Source organism: Leishmania braziliensis, chromosome 19 (assembly GCF_000002845.2).
Source record: "Leishmania braziliensis MHOM/BR/75/M2904 complete genome, chromosome 19".
Taxonomy (NCBI): Eukaryota; Euglenozoa; class Kinetoplastea; order Trypanosomatida; family Trypanosomatidae; genus Leishmania; species Leishmania braziliensis.
The window spans coordinates 286063-302399 of NC_009311.2; the positions used below are offsets into that span (position 1 = coordinate 286063).

The following is a 16337-nucleotide window of genomic DNA, read 5'->3' on the forward strand; positions in this document are numbered from 1 at the left end:
ACACGGAGTGCTGCAGTCTTTGTTAACTTTCTCTTCCCCCCTTCCGGACTCTTCGCCGACTCGGGAATGGCAAAGAATTTGCATCAGCGATGCCCGTCGACATATGCCAATTGCGCGTTGCATTCCGAATGTACGTGAAGCGGTGGTATCGCCGGCATCCATTCTGGGGGCGTGCGCGCCCCCTCTGTCCTCCTCTCCCCTTTGCGTGCTTCTCGGCACGCAAAGGCACGCCGTTGCTGCGACTCAACCTTGCTCCCCCCCCCCCTCTCTACTAATCACGTCTGGACAATGGCCCTTCTTCCCTCTCTCGACTCGTGCGTGTTTGACACATCAAATGGCCGCCTCTGCCGCTGGGCCATCACGTCTGCACAGACAGCGCTCATGAGCACTCTTTTCAAAACCAACGCATGGGAGCGCAGCCCGCCGTCCCAGCAGAACGGCGCCGCCCAGCCCAACAACATCACGACGGCGGATGTCAGCAAGGCCAGCAGCCTTGCCTTGCTGAGTGGCTGTGGCAGAGACCAAGGTACTGTTCAGGATGGCACATCATTTACTCACACCGCCGATGCCCTTTTGGCTGCCGGAAACCCCGTTGCTGAGACGGATGTGCTGCAGGCTGGCGGTGCTTCCACCGTCCAATACGGTCTTGTGGTGACGAAGAGCAACAAGGGAGGCGCCGTCGTCGTTGCGCATCAACCCGCCACCTTCCCTGGCCTCTACGAGGACGTGGATTACCCGGTCTATACCGTCTTTGCGCCGCCAAAGCCCCCCGGTGACATGCCACCACGAGTGAAGCGACGGGCCCGGCCCGGCCCGGTGTATAAAAATGACATTTCCACGGCAGGCGCCCGGCAGCATCGCGCCCAGCGAGAGGTAAGTCGGATGTGGCGAGGAGTGCTGTGCCGCCGCCGACTTCAGCAGGCTCGCACGCTGGACGAGGTGCTGAACAACCGTGTCAGGCGCATCCAGTGCTGGTGGCGCAGCCTGCAAGCGCGGTGGCGACTACGGCAGCTGCACGCTATTCGGAAAGAATGGGCGAAGGAACGAATGGCGCGCTACATTACGGGCCGTGTCGAGAACACCAAAAATATAATCTACTGGCAGCACTGCCGTTACGGCTACGCCGCAGTGCTCATCCAACGGATGGTGCGGTGGTACCTGCGCGAGAAGCAGCGCCGTGAATGCGAGGCGCAGGGCGTGCCCGAGTCAGAGTGGCCGCCTGCGCTAGCGCATCCTCCGACCCACAAGCACTCCCTGTACTTCCCCTGGCGGCGTCCGTACGGCACTGCAGAGGCATGCCAGCCGGCACCGACCGCGGGCGAGCTGGTCGCCACTGGTGAGAACGCATTGCACAACCGCACCCTGTTGCAGTTTCGCGAAGTCAGGGCTCCGGTGCCACCCCCTACGCAGGAGGAAGTGGAGGCGATCAACGCAAATATGCGTGAGCGAAGCGCGCAGCAAGCGTTGGCGCTGACGACGCCAGAGGCTCTCTCTCGTGCCGAGTGGAAGACGGAGAACATCCACCGGAAGGACCTCGACTTCAACGCCGCCGTGGTGCAGCGCCTATACCGTAGCAAGCAGGCCACCGTCAAGGTCAACACCAAGAAGCTGACAGAGAAGTACTTGGAGAAGAACGTGCGCATCATCTCTCGGACGTTCCGCATGTATGTGTTAATGAAGCGTTTACGCATTCGCCGAGCGACAACAGAAAGTCAGGCGCGAGCTCGTGTGGCGCGGCGCAGTGACGAAAAGGTGGAGGCCCTGAAGGTGGCGGCTGTGTGGCAGCGCGACTTGATGGACGCGAGCGCGATGTGCATCCAGAGGTGCTGGCACTGGTACCGTTTCGAACACCAAGGCGTGGTGCCAGCCTCCTACGCGGTCATGCAGGTGGTGCCGACACCACCTCCGTATGGCCTGATCGACGCGCACCTGAAACGAGAGCGCGAGATGCGGTGGGCTTCCATGAACTTGATGGAGCGACACGAGCTGGAGAAACAGAAGCGCCAATTGTACCTTCGCTACGTGCCGTCGAGGGTGATTGTGTGCGAGCACATCGGTCGCTTTGTCACCGCGCCGCTGACCGAGTTGTGACGCAGCGAATGGGGAGGGACCTACATGTATGCATGCAAAACGCCTGTAGGTCATCGAATGGTGGAGTAGAAACGCTACCACGATCTTGGCGGCTCTATGCGTACGTCTAAAGAATTGTGCAGTCTCGCTGCTCTTCAGTCTTCTATAGGGATGAACTCCTTCTGTGCTTTCACTTTTGATGTTTCCCCATTTCTTTCGCCCCCCCCCCCACGCTCTCAGCTTCCCTCGCATTTGCAGCTTTCGCTGGTTTGCCACCGTTGCTGTTCGGGTATGGTGCTTCACGCTCACATCAAGCCACCCTCTTTCTTCTTCGCCCACTCCCTTTCCTCCGCCGGATGGAGGCGGTTGATGTACACTAGATTCCGCCAGTACACAGGCATCTGTACTGGATGTGTTTGTTTGTTGTCTTCCTTTTCTCCTTTTGCCCAGTGGAGTGGGTGCGCGGTAGTTGGATACGGGCGTCGTGTGTGCATTAGCATCAACGATGGCCGCGACGACAGTGGAGAAGGGACGGGGAGGGGGGAGAGGGGGGGAAGGCACCCCTCTCCGCCCTCGTTGTGTTCTGTCCCTTTTCCTTTCTTTGTGTGTATGTGTAGAGGTGACCCACCGTCCCGTCCGTTCACTTCTGCTTTCCCCTCCCCTCCCCCCCCCCCCCCCTCTTTTACCTTTCACTCTGTCAGCCTCTGTGGTGCTCGGTCATGTATACCATATGTATGGTGGCTTGTGCCGGTGTAGGGTAGCGTGCGCGTGTGCGTATGAGAATGTCCATGTGTGTGTGTCGCCTTGTGCCTACCCTTTCCCCCGTCAGCTCGTCTCTACCTGCACCTACACCGAGTCAGGCGCACACTTATTCAGTGCGATGCCCCACCCCACCCCCTCCACCACCACCTCTGCCTCCTTCCCTCTTTGCACTACACATGGAGCGCGTCCATCGTCTGTTTTGCACTTCGCTTTCGGTTCTGTTGTATATGCTACGATGCTGCAACTCATCTGAATGGCGTCCGCCGAATGACCTGCCGCCTGTTCTCCATCGTGAGAATGATAGCGAACGATGCCCACCGGCGGCCCTCCTACGCACAAACACCCAAAGTGTGGCGGTGCGTTGGGGATGCCACAGCGCATCGGGTCAGTGATGCCTCTTTGTGTGTGGCGCTTGCTTTCGGAATAGCCATAACGGCTGCACTCCTCTTGCGCCCGCTCTCGCTCTCTTCTGCGTACCACTAAGCAGTGACCATTTTGTTCCTATTCCCCCCCCTCTTCCTTCCCTCCAGACCCGTGTTTCTTCCCCCCACCCCCCACCCCTGCTGAACTCCCACCAACCAAGACGTGTCCATCACTTTTCTGTCCCCAATCACCCCATTCTCTCCCCCCTCCCCACCTCCCTCTGTGCATTCCACTACCAGTGCGACAGCATCGCCCACATCGTATACCCACCAGAAAAACACATGCATGCACACATGCAAGGCGGTCTAACAACCACGCGCTTTTAACCGCCACCTCTCCCCTCTTCCCTTCTCGCACATTTGGTCTGAGCGGGCAAAGCAGGCAAACACGCAGAAAGGGAAAAGAGTGGCTTCTCCGATCCGCTGCGCCGCTGGCGTAACACGCACCCCCACGCACACACACACACACACATCCACCGGCCCCTCTGACCACCTCCTGTTTCCGTGTGCCTTTGCCCCTCTTCCGCTGTGCTTGTCAGGGGGGGGGTGTACGTCCCCCTCTCTTGTCTGTTGTGTAGCGCTGATCGCCTTTACCGGGACTCTCGTTTCATTACTGTAGTGTGCGAGTCTGTCGGTGGTGCCTAGACCTCGGTGTCTTCCCATCTTCTTCTTGTCAGGTGGACTCTTCCATCCCTCGTTTTTTTTTCTGCTGCGCGTGGGGGTGTCGGTGGGCTGAGGCTCATCTGTGCTTCATTGCCACGTCTCACCTCTCCCTAAGTGTGCAGCACCCCACCCCCTCCTCGCCTTCTCTGTGCTCCTCCCCCTTCCTCTTCTTTCAACCCAGAGAGGGCGAGAAGCGAGGCGTGTGGCAGATCAGCTCTTGTGTGAAGCTCGAGGCAGCCCTAGCCCGACAGGCACACGCGCCTTGCTCACTTACACCCCGGAGAGAAGAACGAGTACAGGAACAGAACCACACAGAGGCGAGCAAGGTACGCCAGTCGCTCCGGCCTCTTGTCCTCTTCTGCCTACACCCATTTCCACGGCCGCGTATTGCAGCATACAGTCTGAGGCACGCGCACAAACAGCGAAGAGAAGCGCAATAGACGGGAAGTCGATGGATCTCATGCCGGCGGAGCGCACGACGACGCCGTCCTCAGAGCCGCGGCCGCAGGGCGGTGGTGCGAGCGGCGCCCCTCTCGTCTACTCCGGGGTGTCGCGCGTCGTGTCGACACCACCACCGCACCGGCCGCGTCTTTTTGCGCGCGCGAACGTGGCGCGCGGGTCGCCTACGCCCCCGGCTCGGTTGGCGCCACTCTCGTTGACGACGCCGTCCCTATCGACGCAGCAGCGATCTACCTCAGAGAGCGCGCCCCTCATCTTGGCATCCAATAGCTTCAAGAAGGAAGAGCGGGGCCGGCCCAGCGCGTGGTCGCTTACGTGTGGTGAACCCGCCAACGCGCATCTGCCGTTGGCACTGTCACCCTCTCCCTATGAAGTCTCGTTGTCGCACGTGGGTGGTGAGATTTTTACTGCGTGCGCGACCGACCCCAACTCGGCACCACGGTCCACTCGCGCAGAGCCACTGCTCCGGCGCAAAACAGGCTCCGGTGTCGTACCGCAGGCGCACGCGGCGACGAGCTACAAAAGTGTGATGAGTGAGGGGATGACGGCGGATGCCAGAGTCATCTCGACTGCCGACGTCACCCAGTCGTGGAGTGCTGTGGAGAACACAGCTGCAGTGTCGCTCATGCACTGCATTGGGCGAAGTAAGCGTCACCGTATGGTCAGCTCAGACGAGACGCAGGAGAGTTTGGCGAGCAGCACGCTGCCGCCCTCGCGCTGCCACCGCGCTTTCGGCCACGACAGCATCGAGGAGGAGTCGGCTCCTCAGCGTGACACCTCCTTGGATGCATCGATGACGCGCCCTCTGCCGACCTCCGTGGCGTATCACATGCCCCATGACTACGAGGAGGAGACGGATGTCGCACAGCAGTGCTGCAGCAGCAGCGGTGCAATCAGCTACAGCGCGTCTTCTCTTCACACCAGCGTCGCAGGTGTACCCGGAAAGCAGGGCATGATCACGCCACTGGCAGGTCAGCGTGAGCTGGCCATTTCCGCGGCGGAGGCGCAGTGCCTCATCTTGGAGGACAGCGTCGACACGGATGCGGTGGTCACACCAGCCCAGCTGCAGCAGATGAGGATGGAGGCAGCAGTAGGCGGCGTGCATCCCCATGCAGCAGACGAGCTGTCGACACCCTATCAGACTCGGCTCGTCACCGCAGACGTGCTGCGAGACTGGACGGGCTGGGAGGATCTTGAGCGTGTGCTTACCACGCAGCTTCTCGTGGATGCGGACGCCATGATCGGCGTCGACCAGATTGGCGAACACCTACCGTCCCTTTCATCGCTGAAGCTTAACGGCTCGCGCCTTTCCCGTGTACGCCACCTCGGTACCGGCTTTCACGCGTTGAGGTATCTTTGGTTAAACAGATGCCACGTCGCTGACCTGTGCGGCATCGCAGCGTGCTGCCCCTCACTGGTGGAGCTATATCTCCCCTTCAACCACGTGCGTGATGTCAGTCCGGTAATGGCGCTGTCCGAGACGCTCGAAGTGCTGGACGTGGAGGGCAATCTACTGGAAGACGCTGCAGACCTTGGCGCTGTCCTCGCCTCCTTGCATGCGGTGCGTGCGCTGTCACTTCTTGGGAATCCGCTCACGTGCAAGCATCAGGCGCGTGTGCGAGACGCGTATCGCGATTTGCTCGCTGAGGAGAGATGCAGGGATTGTGCGATAAAGGTGGCCTCTAGTGACGTGTGCTTCCCGATGTTGCCGCCGAGCGAGCACAACACCTTCTCGCACGTCCTTTCAGCGTGGGTGGCTCTCCTTATGCCGCAGCTGCAGACACTCAATGATGTTGCCATCGACGTTGCTGTCGCCAGCTCCTTCGACTCGTTTCCTCTGCATGGCTCCTCAGCAGAGGAAGCAAGCCGACGACTCGCAGCGCCAGCTTCGACACACGTGGACCCGCTGGATGATTCCCTGGCCGAGGAACTCCGACTGGTCGAGGAGTGTGTGCGGGACACCGACGTCTTCGACCCTCTTATCGCCGCCGTCGATGAGGCGAACCGGCACGTCTACATGCGCCCCTCCACCTCGTGCGGGGGTGTTCAGCGACGCCTATCCCCGAGGACCGCCATGGGGGTCGCCCGCCCCTTCACCTCGCTGTGGACCAGGGCACCCACCCGACTCGGCTCTTCTAGAAGTTCAACAAGTGACGCATCCGCACTAACGACGGGGGGGATACTGGCTGGAAATGCGACCGCCGGCCTGCGGCGCCGACTAGCGACGCCGCACGGGGCAGCGCAGGACAGCTTCTCTGCCACCACTGCTGCTGCCAGCATCGTTAGAGGCAGAGAGAAGAGTACGCAACGAGGTGGTATCTGTGAAAACGACTCACAGTTCTGTGCCACTCCGACTGCCACCTCCGCCACTGACCTGAGCGAGGATGCTCGCATCGCCGCGCTGCTGGCTAACGACAGCGAAGAGGAAGAGTGGGATCACTTCAAGGCGTCGTTGCTCCGGTCGCAATCGGCGTCGGCAGCGTCCATGCCGAGACTGGACAGCTCACTCAGTACAGTGGCGGCGGCGTCCTACCATCAGCTTCTTACAACGCAGAATGAAGAGGCTGCCGCGACGGCGAACACGCTGCAGGCTGACAACTTCGATAAGGAGCTGCGCATTGAGTTGGCACGTCTGCGAATGCGCATTGCGAAGGAGAGCCTGGAAAAATAGGGCTGAACTGGACGCCTTTCGCCTCCTTTCCCTTTACGACTGTGTGTGCACTTCTGAGGTGGCGGCGCTTTTATTGGCAAGGAAATGAGGTGGTGCACTGTCAGTGCATCGACTCTTCACCGATTTCAGCGCTCTCTCTCTCTGTGTGTGCATGTGTGCCTCTCTGCTCTATCGAGTGCGTTGCTTACGTATGCATTTTTTGTTTCTTCTTCCCTTCTTTCTGTTTCCTTGCGCTTCGTTTTGATTGTGGTCGAAAGCCCCCCCCTCTTCCCTTCCCCCTCCTCCCCCTCCCTTTTCTCTGTGCCCCATCTCCCCCTTACATCTGTACACGGTTGAACGAATTACGTCGTCCTCCCCCTCTACTTCTCGCCTTTGAGGAACACCCCTGTGATGTACATACAGAGCTATCCGTGTGGCCCTCTCTTTTGTGTGAATGTATCCCTCTCCTCTGCTTCGCCAACACGCGCTTAGCGACGGACTCGTACTCATGTTTTGTTTCTTTGCAATCAATTCTTCTTGCGGGCCCACCCACCCCACTCCACCCCTCTCCCTCCCGTCTTGCTGTCCAATACATCAACATCAGCAGCCAAGAAAAAAAAAAAAGCAGAAAAAAGCAGAACAGAAGGGAAAAAAGAGAACCAACGCGCCTTTTGCTCCTCTCTTGACTTTGAACCGATTTTCTTCTTTGCCGCCCCTCTCCCTCCTCCTCTTTCCCCTCCCCCTCGCTATGTGCTTTGATCTCATTCCCTCTCTTGCTGTGCGCATTTTGAGCAAGAGAGATGAGCTCGCTGTCAGGCGAAGCGGTCACTTTCCGTAGTGCGTCCGCTGCTTCCCTCCCCCCTCCCCTCCGCCTCTCTTTCTGGCTCTCCTCCGGGCTTTTTTTCCCCATTCGCTACACTTGCACGCTGAGACGGATGCCCGAAACACTCTCCCCAACCCCTCCCCATGATGATGCAGCGCATTCCTTCTCTTTCCGCGCCCTTACTCATTTCTCTAACCGAAGCAGAAAAGCTACTTAGCACTACCTCGATGGTGCCTTCAGCTCATTCCCGCGTGGCTCACGGGGCTGTCTACAGAAGGAAAGAGAAGATGTCCTAAGATGGGCTCCTCCTGGGAGGGGGGAGGAGGCATGCCCAAGCCTCTGTAGACTGGCGCTTCAGAGACTCCCTCAGCCACCTCTATTTTTCTTTGCTCTCCTTTGGCTTCGTCCTCACTAGACGCATTGATCTCGACAAATCCTCCTCACTGACCTCTGTGTTTTTTGGGGGAGGGGGAGAGTCCATCTTGCCTCTCTTTTCTGTTTGGTATGTGCGGGAGCTCGTCAACCTCGCTGCTGCTGCAGCTGCGTCAGCCTCCTCCCTGTTGCTGTCTTCTCGTTGTTCTGTTTCAGCGACTCTTGCGGGTCCTTCTTTGCATGAGAGTCGTGGCACGCTGCTATTTTGTGCGGTGCGGCCGATCGCACGATGGTGTCTTCATTTCTGTTGCTGCCCTCCCGTGTGTGGGTTCGTGCGCACTGATTGACATTCTATAGTGGCAGACAGCTCGGACGTCTAGGCACGCCATCACCACTCCCGAAGGTTGTGCAGTGGCTGATGAGGAGAAGTGAAGTGCAGAAGAGTTGGTGCTCGAGATGTCCACCTGCGCCCTTCAATGGCACCTCTTTTTTTTCCCCCTTTGCTTTCTCTCGCCCTCTCTCCTTTGTGTTCTTTGGGCAGGTTTGCCTCCTCATTCCGATAGGCGACGTGTGTGCCTGTACGCAATGGGGAAGAAGGGACCGGCGGGGAAAGGAGAGAGGGCGTCAAAGCCATGGGCAGGGGTGCGTGGTGGCCTCTGGAATTGGTTTCCCTCCTCCTCTTATTTCTCCCTCTTCCCCTCCTTGCCTCCCTCTTTGTAAGCGTCTGCGTTGACCCTCCATTGCTTCTCCCTCGTCTCTTCTTCGTTTTCTTCCTCCTCTCTCGACGTCCTTCACGTGAAGGCGTGTGTATGTGTGGTCTGGGGCCCCTTCACTCGTCCTCTTGCGTGTGTCTCTCTTGTCTCTCTCTCTCTCTCTTGTGGACCTTCTCTGCGTGTGTTGCACTTCTGTTAAGGGGCATGTGGGTGTGTGTGTGTGTGCTGGGTGCGTGGCACGTGAAACCCACTGTGCTCTGTTGCTCTTCGGTTCTTCTTCCATCCTTGTACCGTATTGGTCCTCTCGTCTCGTGCCTCCTTTTTGTTCTCGCTTGGTCTAGCGTGTAGCTCCCTCTATGAGTGAGCGCGTGCTGGACTCCTGGTTGCTCATTCGCGTGCTCGTGCGTGGGCGTACTCTCCAGCTCTACTTTGCGTGACCTCTGCTTCTTCTCCCCTCATCTTCCTCTGGGGCTACATACTTTACCAGGGCAGACAGCGGACCAATAGACACTGGGATACCGCTATCAAGAGAGAAAGAGGAAGGAGAGGCTCACTCAGAAAGATGTGCCAAGTGTGCAAACGAGAGCGACGCATGACAGAATGCGTGCCACAATCGTACGTGCGTGGGTATGATGTGCATCGACAAGGAGCCTTGTTGTCTCGCCCCACTCGCCATTCCTCGACGACTGAGTGCCCCTCCGCACAATCTCCCAGGGCCCTGTGCACCCCCACTCTCCGGGCGGGGAAGCCATGCAGCCCCTGCCAATGCCAATGCCGAGGCGCCCCTGGTGCGGGCAGGACCAACTAGCGACGATGTGGGGAAGCCCGTGCAGTGTATCGCGACGGATGTCGGCGGTGAGCGCTGCATGGCGTTGCGTCGGGGCGGTCTGCAGCGGTGAAGACGCCTGTGCGCCCCACATGATGGGCAGCGGGTGCTGCACCGTGTGTCGACGGCTGCTTCGCACCACGCGGCAGGCCTGTGGAAGACGGGATGGAGCGGCCTTTACTCGCGCTCTATGGCAGAGAATAATGGGCACGTGGAGTCCCCCCTCTTTCCCTAACGAGTATCTCCTTTTCCCCGTGGATTTTTTGTGTGTCACTTTTTGGTGTGAGGCGGATGGCGTGTTTTGGAGCGCCTCTCCCTCCCTCTCTCTCTTTTCTTTGGGTGTTCTTCGTGCTGGGCGTCAACCACACCCATCGACGATGTGCATCGGGGGGGGGGTGAGAGAGAGTAGGTGCGTGTGCGCTTGCAAACGAGCAAAGTAAAGGATGAAAAAAAAAAACAAAAGATGTGAGGCGCTGTCGACAGCAGAGAAAAGGAGGCACTCAACGGAGATGGAAAGGCCACCCCAAGGAAAACAAGAGAGGGAGTTGCTTCTCATTCTTGCGTCTCGCACCCATCCACTCTGCTCTTGGTTACGCTTCTCCTCGTATACGCAGCACGTGACACGATGTGATGGACCTTCTCCAATACACAGGTGGTGTGTGCGCGTGGGGTGTAGGTGGACATCACTACGTGTTCAACGAGTGGTCTCCTCCACCTCTAGTGAATGATACCTGTGCTGCACATTTGCGGTTTAATCGCGTCAACTGCTTGTGGCTTTTTCATGCTTCTCTTCTTCTACCTCTTCATTACGCCCTCCTCCTCCCCCACCCCCACACCCCCACACACCACCACCGCGGAGAGAGGGAAACCACGGTTAGTCCGACAGAGAAAGAGACAAAAAGAAAGCAGCAGCGCCACACTCCCACACACGCTCTTCCTCTCATCACCACACGCACACCGAACGGCTCTTTCGTTGCTCATCTCTTTTCTTCGCGCCCGACGCTTTTTCATAGTCCTTATAATGCCGTGCGAAGGCTGCGGCTCCAGTGAGGCCGGTCTGCAATGTCCGACCTGCAAGAAGCTCAGCCTGCCGCCGAGCTTCTTCTGTAGGCAGGATTGCTTTAAGGCGCACTGGGGAACGCACAAGCTGAAGCACACCGATACGCGGAACCTTCCCGCCACCATTCCCACCATGACGGAGGTGGACGAGCGGCTCTTCAACTTTACGGGTCCACTCCGCCCCGGAAGGATCACACCACGCCGTGCTGTGCCAAAGGAGATAGCGCGGCCAGACTACGCCGATCGAAACGACGGCGTGTCCGAGTTGGAGGAGAAGGACAGCGGCAGCAACCGCGTCATCGCCCACAGCCTCAAGAACTTGCATGAGGACTACAACAACACCGAGCTGCGCCGAGGTTCTGACATCCTCAAGATTAAGCGTGTGAATGCGCTCTCGCGTGAAGTACTGGATATTGCCTGCGCTGCGGTGAAGACCGGCATCACGACGGACGAAATTGATCGCATTGTTCACGAGGCCACCATCGAGCGTGGTATGTACCCATCGCCTCTCAACTACTACAACTTTCCCAAATCTGTGTGCACTAGCGTCAACGAGATCATCTGCCACGGCATCCCTGACAACCGCCCACTAGAGGAAGGCGACATTGTAAACATCGACGTCTCCTGCTACCTCGATGGCTTCCACGGTGATTTGAACGAAACAGTGTTTGTAGGCAAGCCAGACGACGAGAGTGTGAAGATAGTGCACACGGCGTATGCCTGTTTGATGGCCGGCATTAGCGTCGTCAAGCCGGATGAGCTGTACCGCTACGTTGGCGATGCCATCGAGGCGCGGGCGGAGAAGTCAGGCTGCAGCGTGGTGCGCAGCTATACCGGCCACGGTATCGGCAAGTGCTTCCACACGGCACCGAACGTGTGCCACTACAAGGACAACAAAAGCTCTGGTCTCATGAAGCCTGGGCATGTCTTTACGATTGAGCCGATGATCAACCTCGGTACGTGGCAGGATGTGACGTGGCCAGACAACTGGACCAGTGCGACGAAGGACGGCAAGCGCACCGCACAGTTTGAGCACACAATCGTGTGCACCCCAGAAGGGGTGGAGTTGCTCACCGACTGGAAAGATGGCATACCCTTTTACCAGAAGCAGCTGAAGGAGTGGAGCATCCCGATTCCAGCCGAGGACCCCACTGAGGTCAAAATCTGAGCAATAGGCACAAGTCGTGCGCTGGAGATTCGCCATCAGAAACGTAAAGGCGAGTGTGACCATTTCGTTTTTGGCGGCCGCGATGAGGCTGTCGAGAGGCATCGGCGTTTGGTCTTCCTTGCGTTACTGACGATGAGGTGATACGTAGTGCGCCGACCATCTTCCCAACCGCTTGCAATTCTTGTCGCTCCTCTGTAGACACTCAGGATGCCCGCCACCACAGCGTGGCACCAGGGGTCTAGTGGCGACTCCCTGTGTGAGGAGACCAAGACCCTGCAGCCTTCGACTATGGCTGCGGGCCCTTGGTGTCGGCGGGCTGGCGCTATGCCGACGGGGGCGTGCCGTCCGGATCACGCTCGTGCCAGCCCACTACGGGTGCCCACGACGCCTCAACAAACACACGCAGCAGCCAACCGTTGCCGCGCCCGTGCTGCGCTGCGGTGATGCGGAGCCGAGTCCTGGAGCGAGCCTGCGCTGTCTGCAGTGGGCTGCGCGACGCCAAACGGCGCTGGCGTGCACGGCTGCGTGGCGAAGCCTCCATTGCAAGCCTGCGCCGTCTGCAAGAGACGCGTCTCATCCCCGCGGGCCTGCAAGGCGCTTGGTGTCGCGGGGTTTCTGCATTGCGGTGCAGCAAGCGAGGGGACGCGCGGCGGTGGCGTCTCCGTGCTCACCCAACAGGACATGCGCATAGGTGTAGACCCCCCCCCCCCACCCTCTCGAGGACGACGTGGGGGCAGTGGCGGTCTGGCCTTGCTGCGGTGACCCTATCACCCGACGAGCGCACCCCTCACGCCCGGCCACGTACCTGAGGGCGACCTGGCGGCGCGGGGGGTTCTCGCTCCCCCGAGCTCCGCACGGGCACCTGAACGTGCTATGGATTGCGGTAACAGCGGGTGGCGGGGGCAGTGGCCGCGCGGCGCGCAGACGGTGTGATGGCCACTACTGCGCTAGCGCTGTGGTAGTGCCCCACCCCGCCTGTGTTTGCCACTGGGGAGGGGGAGGGGGGGGCGTGCGGCCCGGCGCTCAGCGCACACCTCATTTCACGCTAGGGTCTTGCACGCGGCGATCGGGAGTGCGCACGTCTCCCCCTCGCGCTGCACGGGCTTCCCTGCGCCGGGTGCCCACCGCTGCCCCCCTCCCTCCTCCTGTGGTCCCACCAAACGGTGTGCCAGGGCTTCTTTGTGCGCCGGCACACGCCTATGCAGGGGCCTCTGCCGCCACAGACTCGTGGCAACGTCCCACCTGTGTCGTGGCGCATGCGGGCAGGCCATCCAGGCACGCCCTTCCCCTCCTCCCTACTGGGTAGCATCGACGGCAACGGAAGCTGCAGACAGCGAGCCCCCTCACCACCACCCAGGGCTGCAACGTCGTGCTGATGCAGGCCCCGGGATCCGAAGGTGGGAGGATTATGCGCACGCACTGCTCACCACCGCTGGCACGGTGCACCGCATCCACACGCGTGTCATGGAAAGGTGAGAGGGGAGAGGGCCAGGAGTGGTGGACGAGCGTGGCGCGAAGGCGTCCATACGAATCGGCCCCGCTTGCGTGTGCGCGCGAAGCATGCGGCACCTCTGCCATCCGACCGGATGGGCCGATGCGTCGCAGATGCCGGCAGCAGGACGAGGGCGCCCCGAATCGCACCGTCGAGCCCTCCAGACTCCGAGGTATATAGTCGCCGCACCATGCGATGGGGTGCGGCGGCTTTGAAGCGACTGAGGGCGAGGCACGGCATAGAGGCAGGGTGCAGCGTCTCCAGGGGGGAGGCGGGACCCTGGCCTGAAGCTGGCCCGATCCGACGGCAGGACGGATTGTCCTAGACAACCCGAGGTTCAGCCGCATTGCAACAGCGCGGCATCGATGGGCTGCGGTGGTGTGCGCGTCTCGGGGGTGACTGGCTCGTAGTGGGGTGGGGGTGGGGGGGGCGGACACGCTGGAAAGAAGGAAATCAGAAGAGAAGTGGACAATACCTGAGGAGGTGCCTGAGGAAGTTGAGTTGTGCTAGCAGTGAGAACGACATTAGATGTACAGGTGGAGGTTTGTTGCGCCTCAGCCCTCGTTCTCTCTGTAGGTGATTGGAATGCAGATGGCGTGCCGCTTGTGTGTTGTCTTTTTTGTACTCTGGCCTTCTTCCTCCCTGTTACATCTGTGCTTTTCTTCAGTGTTGCTTCGTTTTCTGTTTTAGTCCCACAGCATTCACCCATATCCTTCTTGTGCGTGTGCGTGTGCGTGTGCGTGTGTGCGTGTGTTTGCGTGTCGATGCGTCTTCTCTGGAAATAAAGAATTGCGTCACGGGCCTTTCGTCTTGCACACCGCCTCCCCCCCCCCCCCCACCACCACCACCATTTCTGCACACAAGCGCTGATGTGAGGAGGAGGTAATGGATGCACAGAGGTGTGTGCACTGAAGTTAACATGCACATCGTCTCAGCGCCTTTCTGGTTTTCTTGAATCATAGTGTTTGACAACCCGTTCTGTTGGTCCTGTCTTTTCCACCCCGGCTTTGCTCTTTTGCTCCTGACTACCCCCCCCCCGCCCCCTCACGTCTCTCCTCAGCTTGAGCGGCGCTGTTTCCTCGCTCAAACTAAATTCCACCCAGCTGCAGTCTCTTCCCCCCTTTTTTATGTCGTCCTCTTCATTGCCTTCTACTCGAACGTTGCCACGTGTGCCTCGACCCCCCCCCCCCCCCCCCCACCCACCCCTCCCATTAACAATGCGCCAGCACGCTGACGAACAGGCCAGTACTGCGGGAATAAGTCATGGCTAGGCCCTCACGAAAGAGACAAAACGGAATCTCGAAGGGTTCAACGAGGGCTTTTGCTCTGCGTGCGCCTCTTTCTCCTCCCTGCTCCTGTGATGTGTCACCACGAAGCACTGGAAGTCGTCTCATGGCGCAACGCAAAACCCCCTCCACACCCCCCTCCTCGCCCATACACACAAGCATACAGAGATGCATGCGCCCCCCTCCTCTCCCCCCCCCCCCCCCCGGCCTCCCGGTCTCATGGACTCGCCTTCAAGGGTGTCCTTCTCGTGTTTTCTCTGGCCTATTCAGCTGCTGTGCGACTGGATGACGTGGGTGCGGGGTGAAGCAGCAGCGGGACGAAACTGTTCATCATCTCTTTTTGCAGCTGTTACCCGCATCTCCTTACTTCATGGCCCCTCACCCACTGCCCAACGTTGCCCTGCATCCTCCGCATTCTTTCACGAATATTTCCTTCTTTTCCGTGAGACGCGGTGCGTGTGATCGATTCGCCGACCACGTCTCGCAACGCCCCCCCCCCTCCCCCTTCTCTCCCTCTTTCCCTTTTAACAAGAGCGATAAGAAAAAAAAGTAGGCGATGGAGTGACGTGCAGGCGTGCCAGGGTGTGTACTTGGGTGTTGCAATCAAACGTACTCTGCTGTGTTTTCCGCTCTACCTCTCTCTGTTCCCCCTGCTCGATCCTCTCGCGTGGTGCTTCTGCTCATCTACGAAGGAGACGAGCCTACCCAAAGGCACAGACACGGCAGAGCTGAAAGAGGCAGGAGTGCAGGCAGATGTGCTGCAGCCAGGATGTGGAAACATCTGTCGAGTACGACTACTATGGCGCTTACGTCTCACCTGGTTCTTGTCTCGATCATTTTCGTGTCACCTTCCTCACACTTGGCTGGGTGGGTCGCATTGCGCACCGGTGGTTCACCTCTTCTTTCCATTCTGCATTCATGCGCGTCTGTGTGTAGGTAATGTGAGGCGATGCAGCGTGATGGCAAAGAAAAGGGGAAAAATGCAGGCGCTGGGGTACATCGAAGCGAATGGAGGAAGAGCAAAAGGAAAGCGGGAAGCGAGAGTGGGGTTGAGAGACGCCTGTCAAGAGGCATAACCAGGGCAGCCGTTATAGACGCGGGAGGAGCAAGAACTAAAAAAAAGAGCGCAGTGATGACGGGTGGCACACGTTGGTGTGCACTGTTTGAGTAAGTAGTGGCTCACGCCCACACAGGCTCACCGCAACATAAGAACTTTATGCCAGTGCTTTGGGTGTGCATCTGCTTTGGTGTCCGCTGATTGTGCAACGAAAAGATGTGTTGCCGAGCACCGTGCCCCGCGTCTCGCTGAGCGCCTTTTTCGCGCTTTCTTCTTTCTGCGGTAAACATGAGGCTGAAGGGAAAAATCGACCGAAACGAAGATCACAGGGGGCGCTCTTGTCCTTCAGCCTGAAAAGAAGAGCTGCACTCAGCTCTCTTCTGTCCGCCCCTTTGGAGCCTATGTTTACCAGAGCGTAGCGTCAAGCACACCGAGACACCAACAAATATATACATGCCGCGGCTTATCCACACCCCCCTCCCTCCCTTCTCCTCATCTTCCACTTCCTCGCACTG

The 16337-nt window shown here is 59.1% G+C and overlaps 3 protein-coding genes across 3 annotated transcripts; all 3 read left to right on the plus strand.

The window, feature by feature from the left end:
• Positions 1 to 288: 288 nt before the first annotated feature.
• LBRM_19_0840 (conserved hypothetical protein) lies at positions 289 to 2091 on the plus strand (the record flags this gene model as incomplete). The annotated part of the gene is made up of 1 exon (XM_001564130.2): positions 289 to 2091. The coding sequence occupies one exon, from the start codon at positions 289 to 291 to the stop codon at positions 2089 to 2091; it is 1803 nt and encodes a 600-aa protein (XP_001564180.2).
• Positions 2092 to 4905: 2814 nt separating this feature from the next.
• Positions 4906 to 7047, plus strand: LBRM_19_0850 (conserved hypothetical protein; the record flags this gene model as incomplete). Its single annotated transcript, XM_001564131.2, has 1 exon — positions 4906 to 7047. One exon carries the CDS (start codon positions 4906 to 4908, stop codon positions 7045 to 7047), a length of 2142 nt encoding a protein of 713 aa, XP_001564181.2.
• A 3734-nt stretch (positions 7048 to 10781) lies between these two features.
• On the plus strand, positions 10782 to 11987 carry LBRM_19_0860 (putative methionine aminopeptidase; the record flags this gene model as incomplete). Its single annotated transcript, XM_001564132.1, has 1 exon — positions 10782 to 11987. One exon carries the CDS (start codon positions 10782 to 10784, stop codon positions 11985 to 11987), a length of 1206 nt encoding a protein of 401 aa, XP_001564182.1.
• Between the last annotated feature and the right edge of the window lie 4350 nt (positions 11988 to 16337).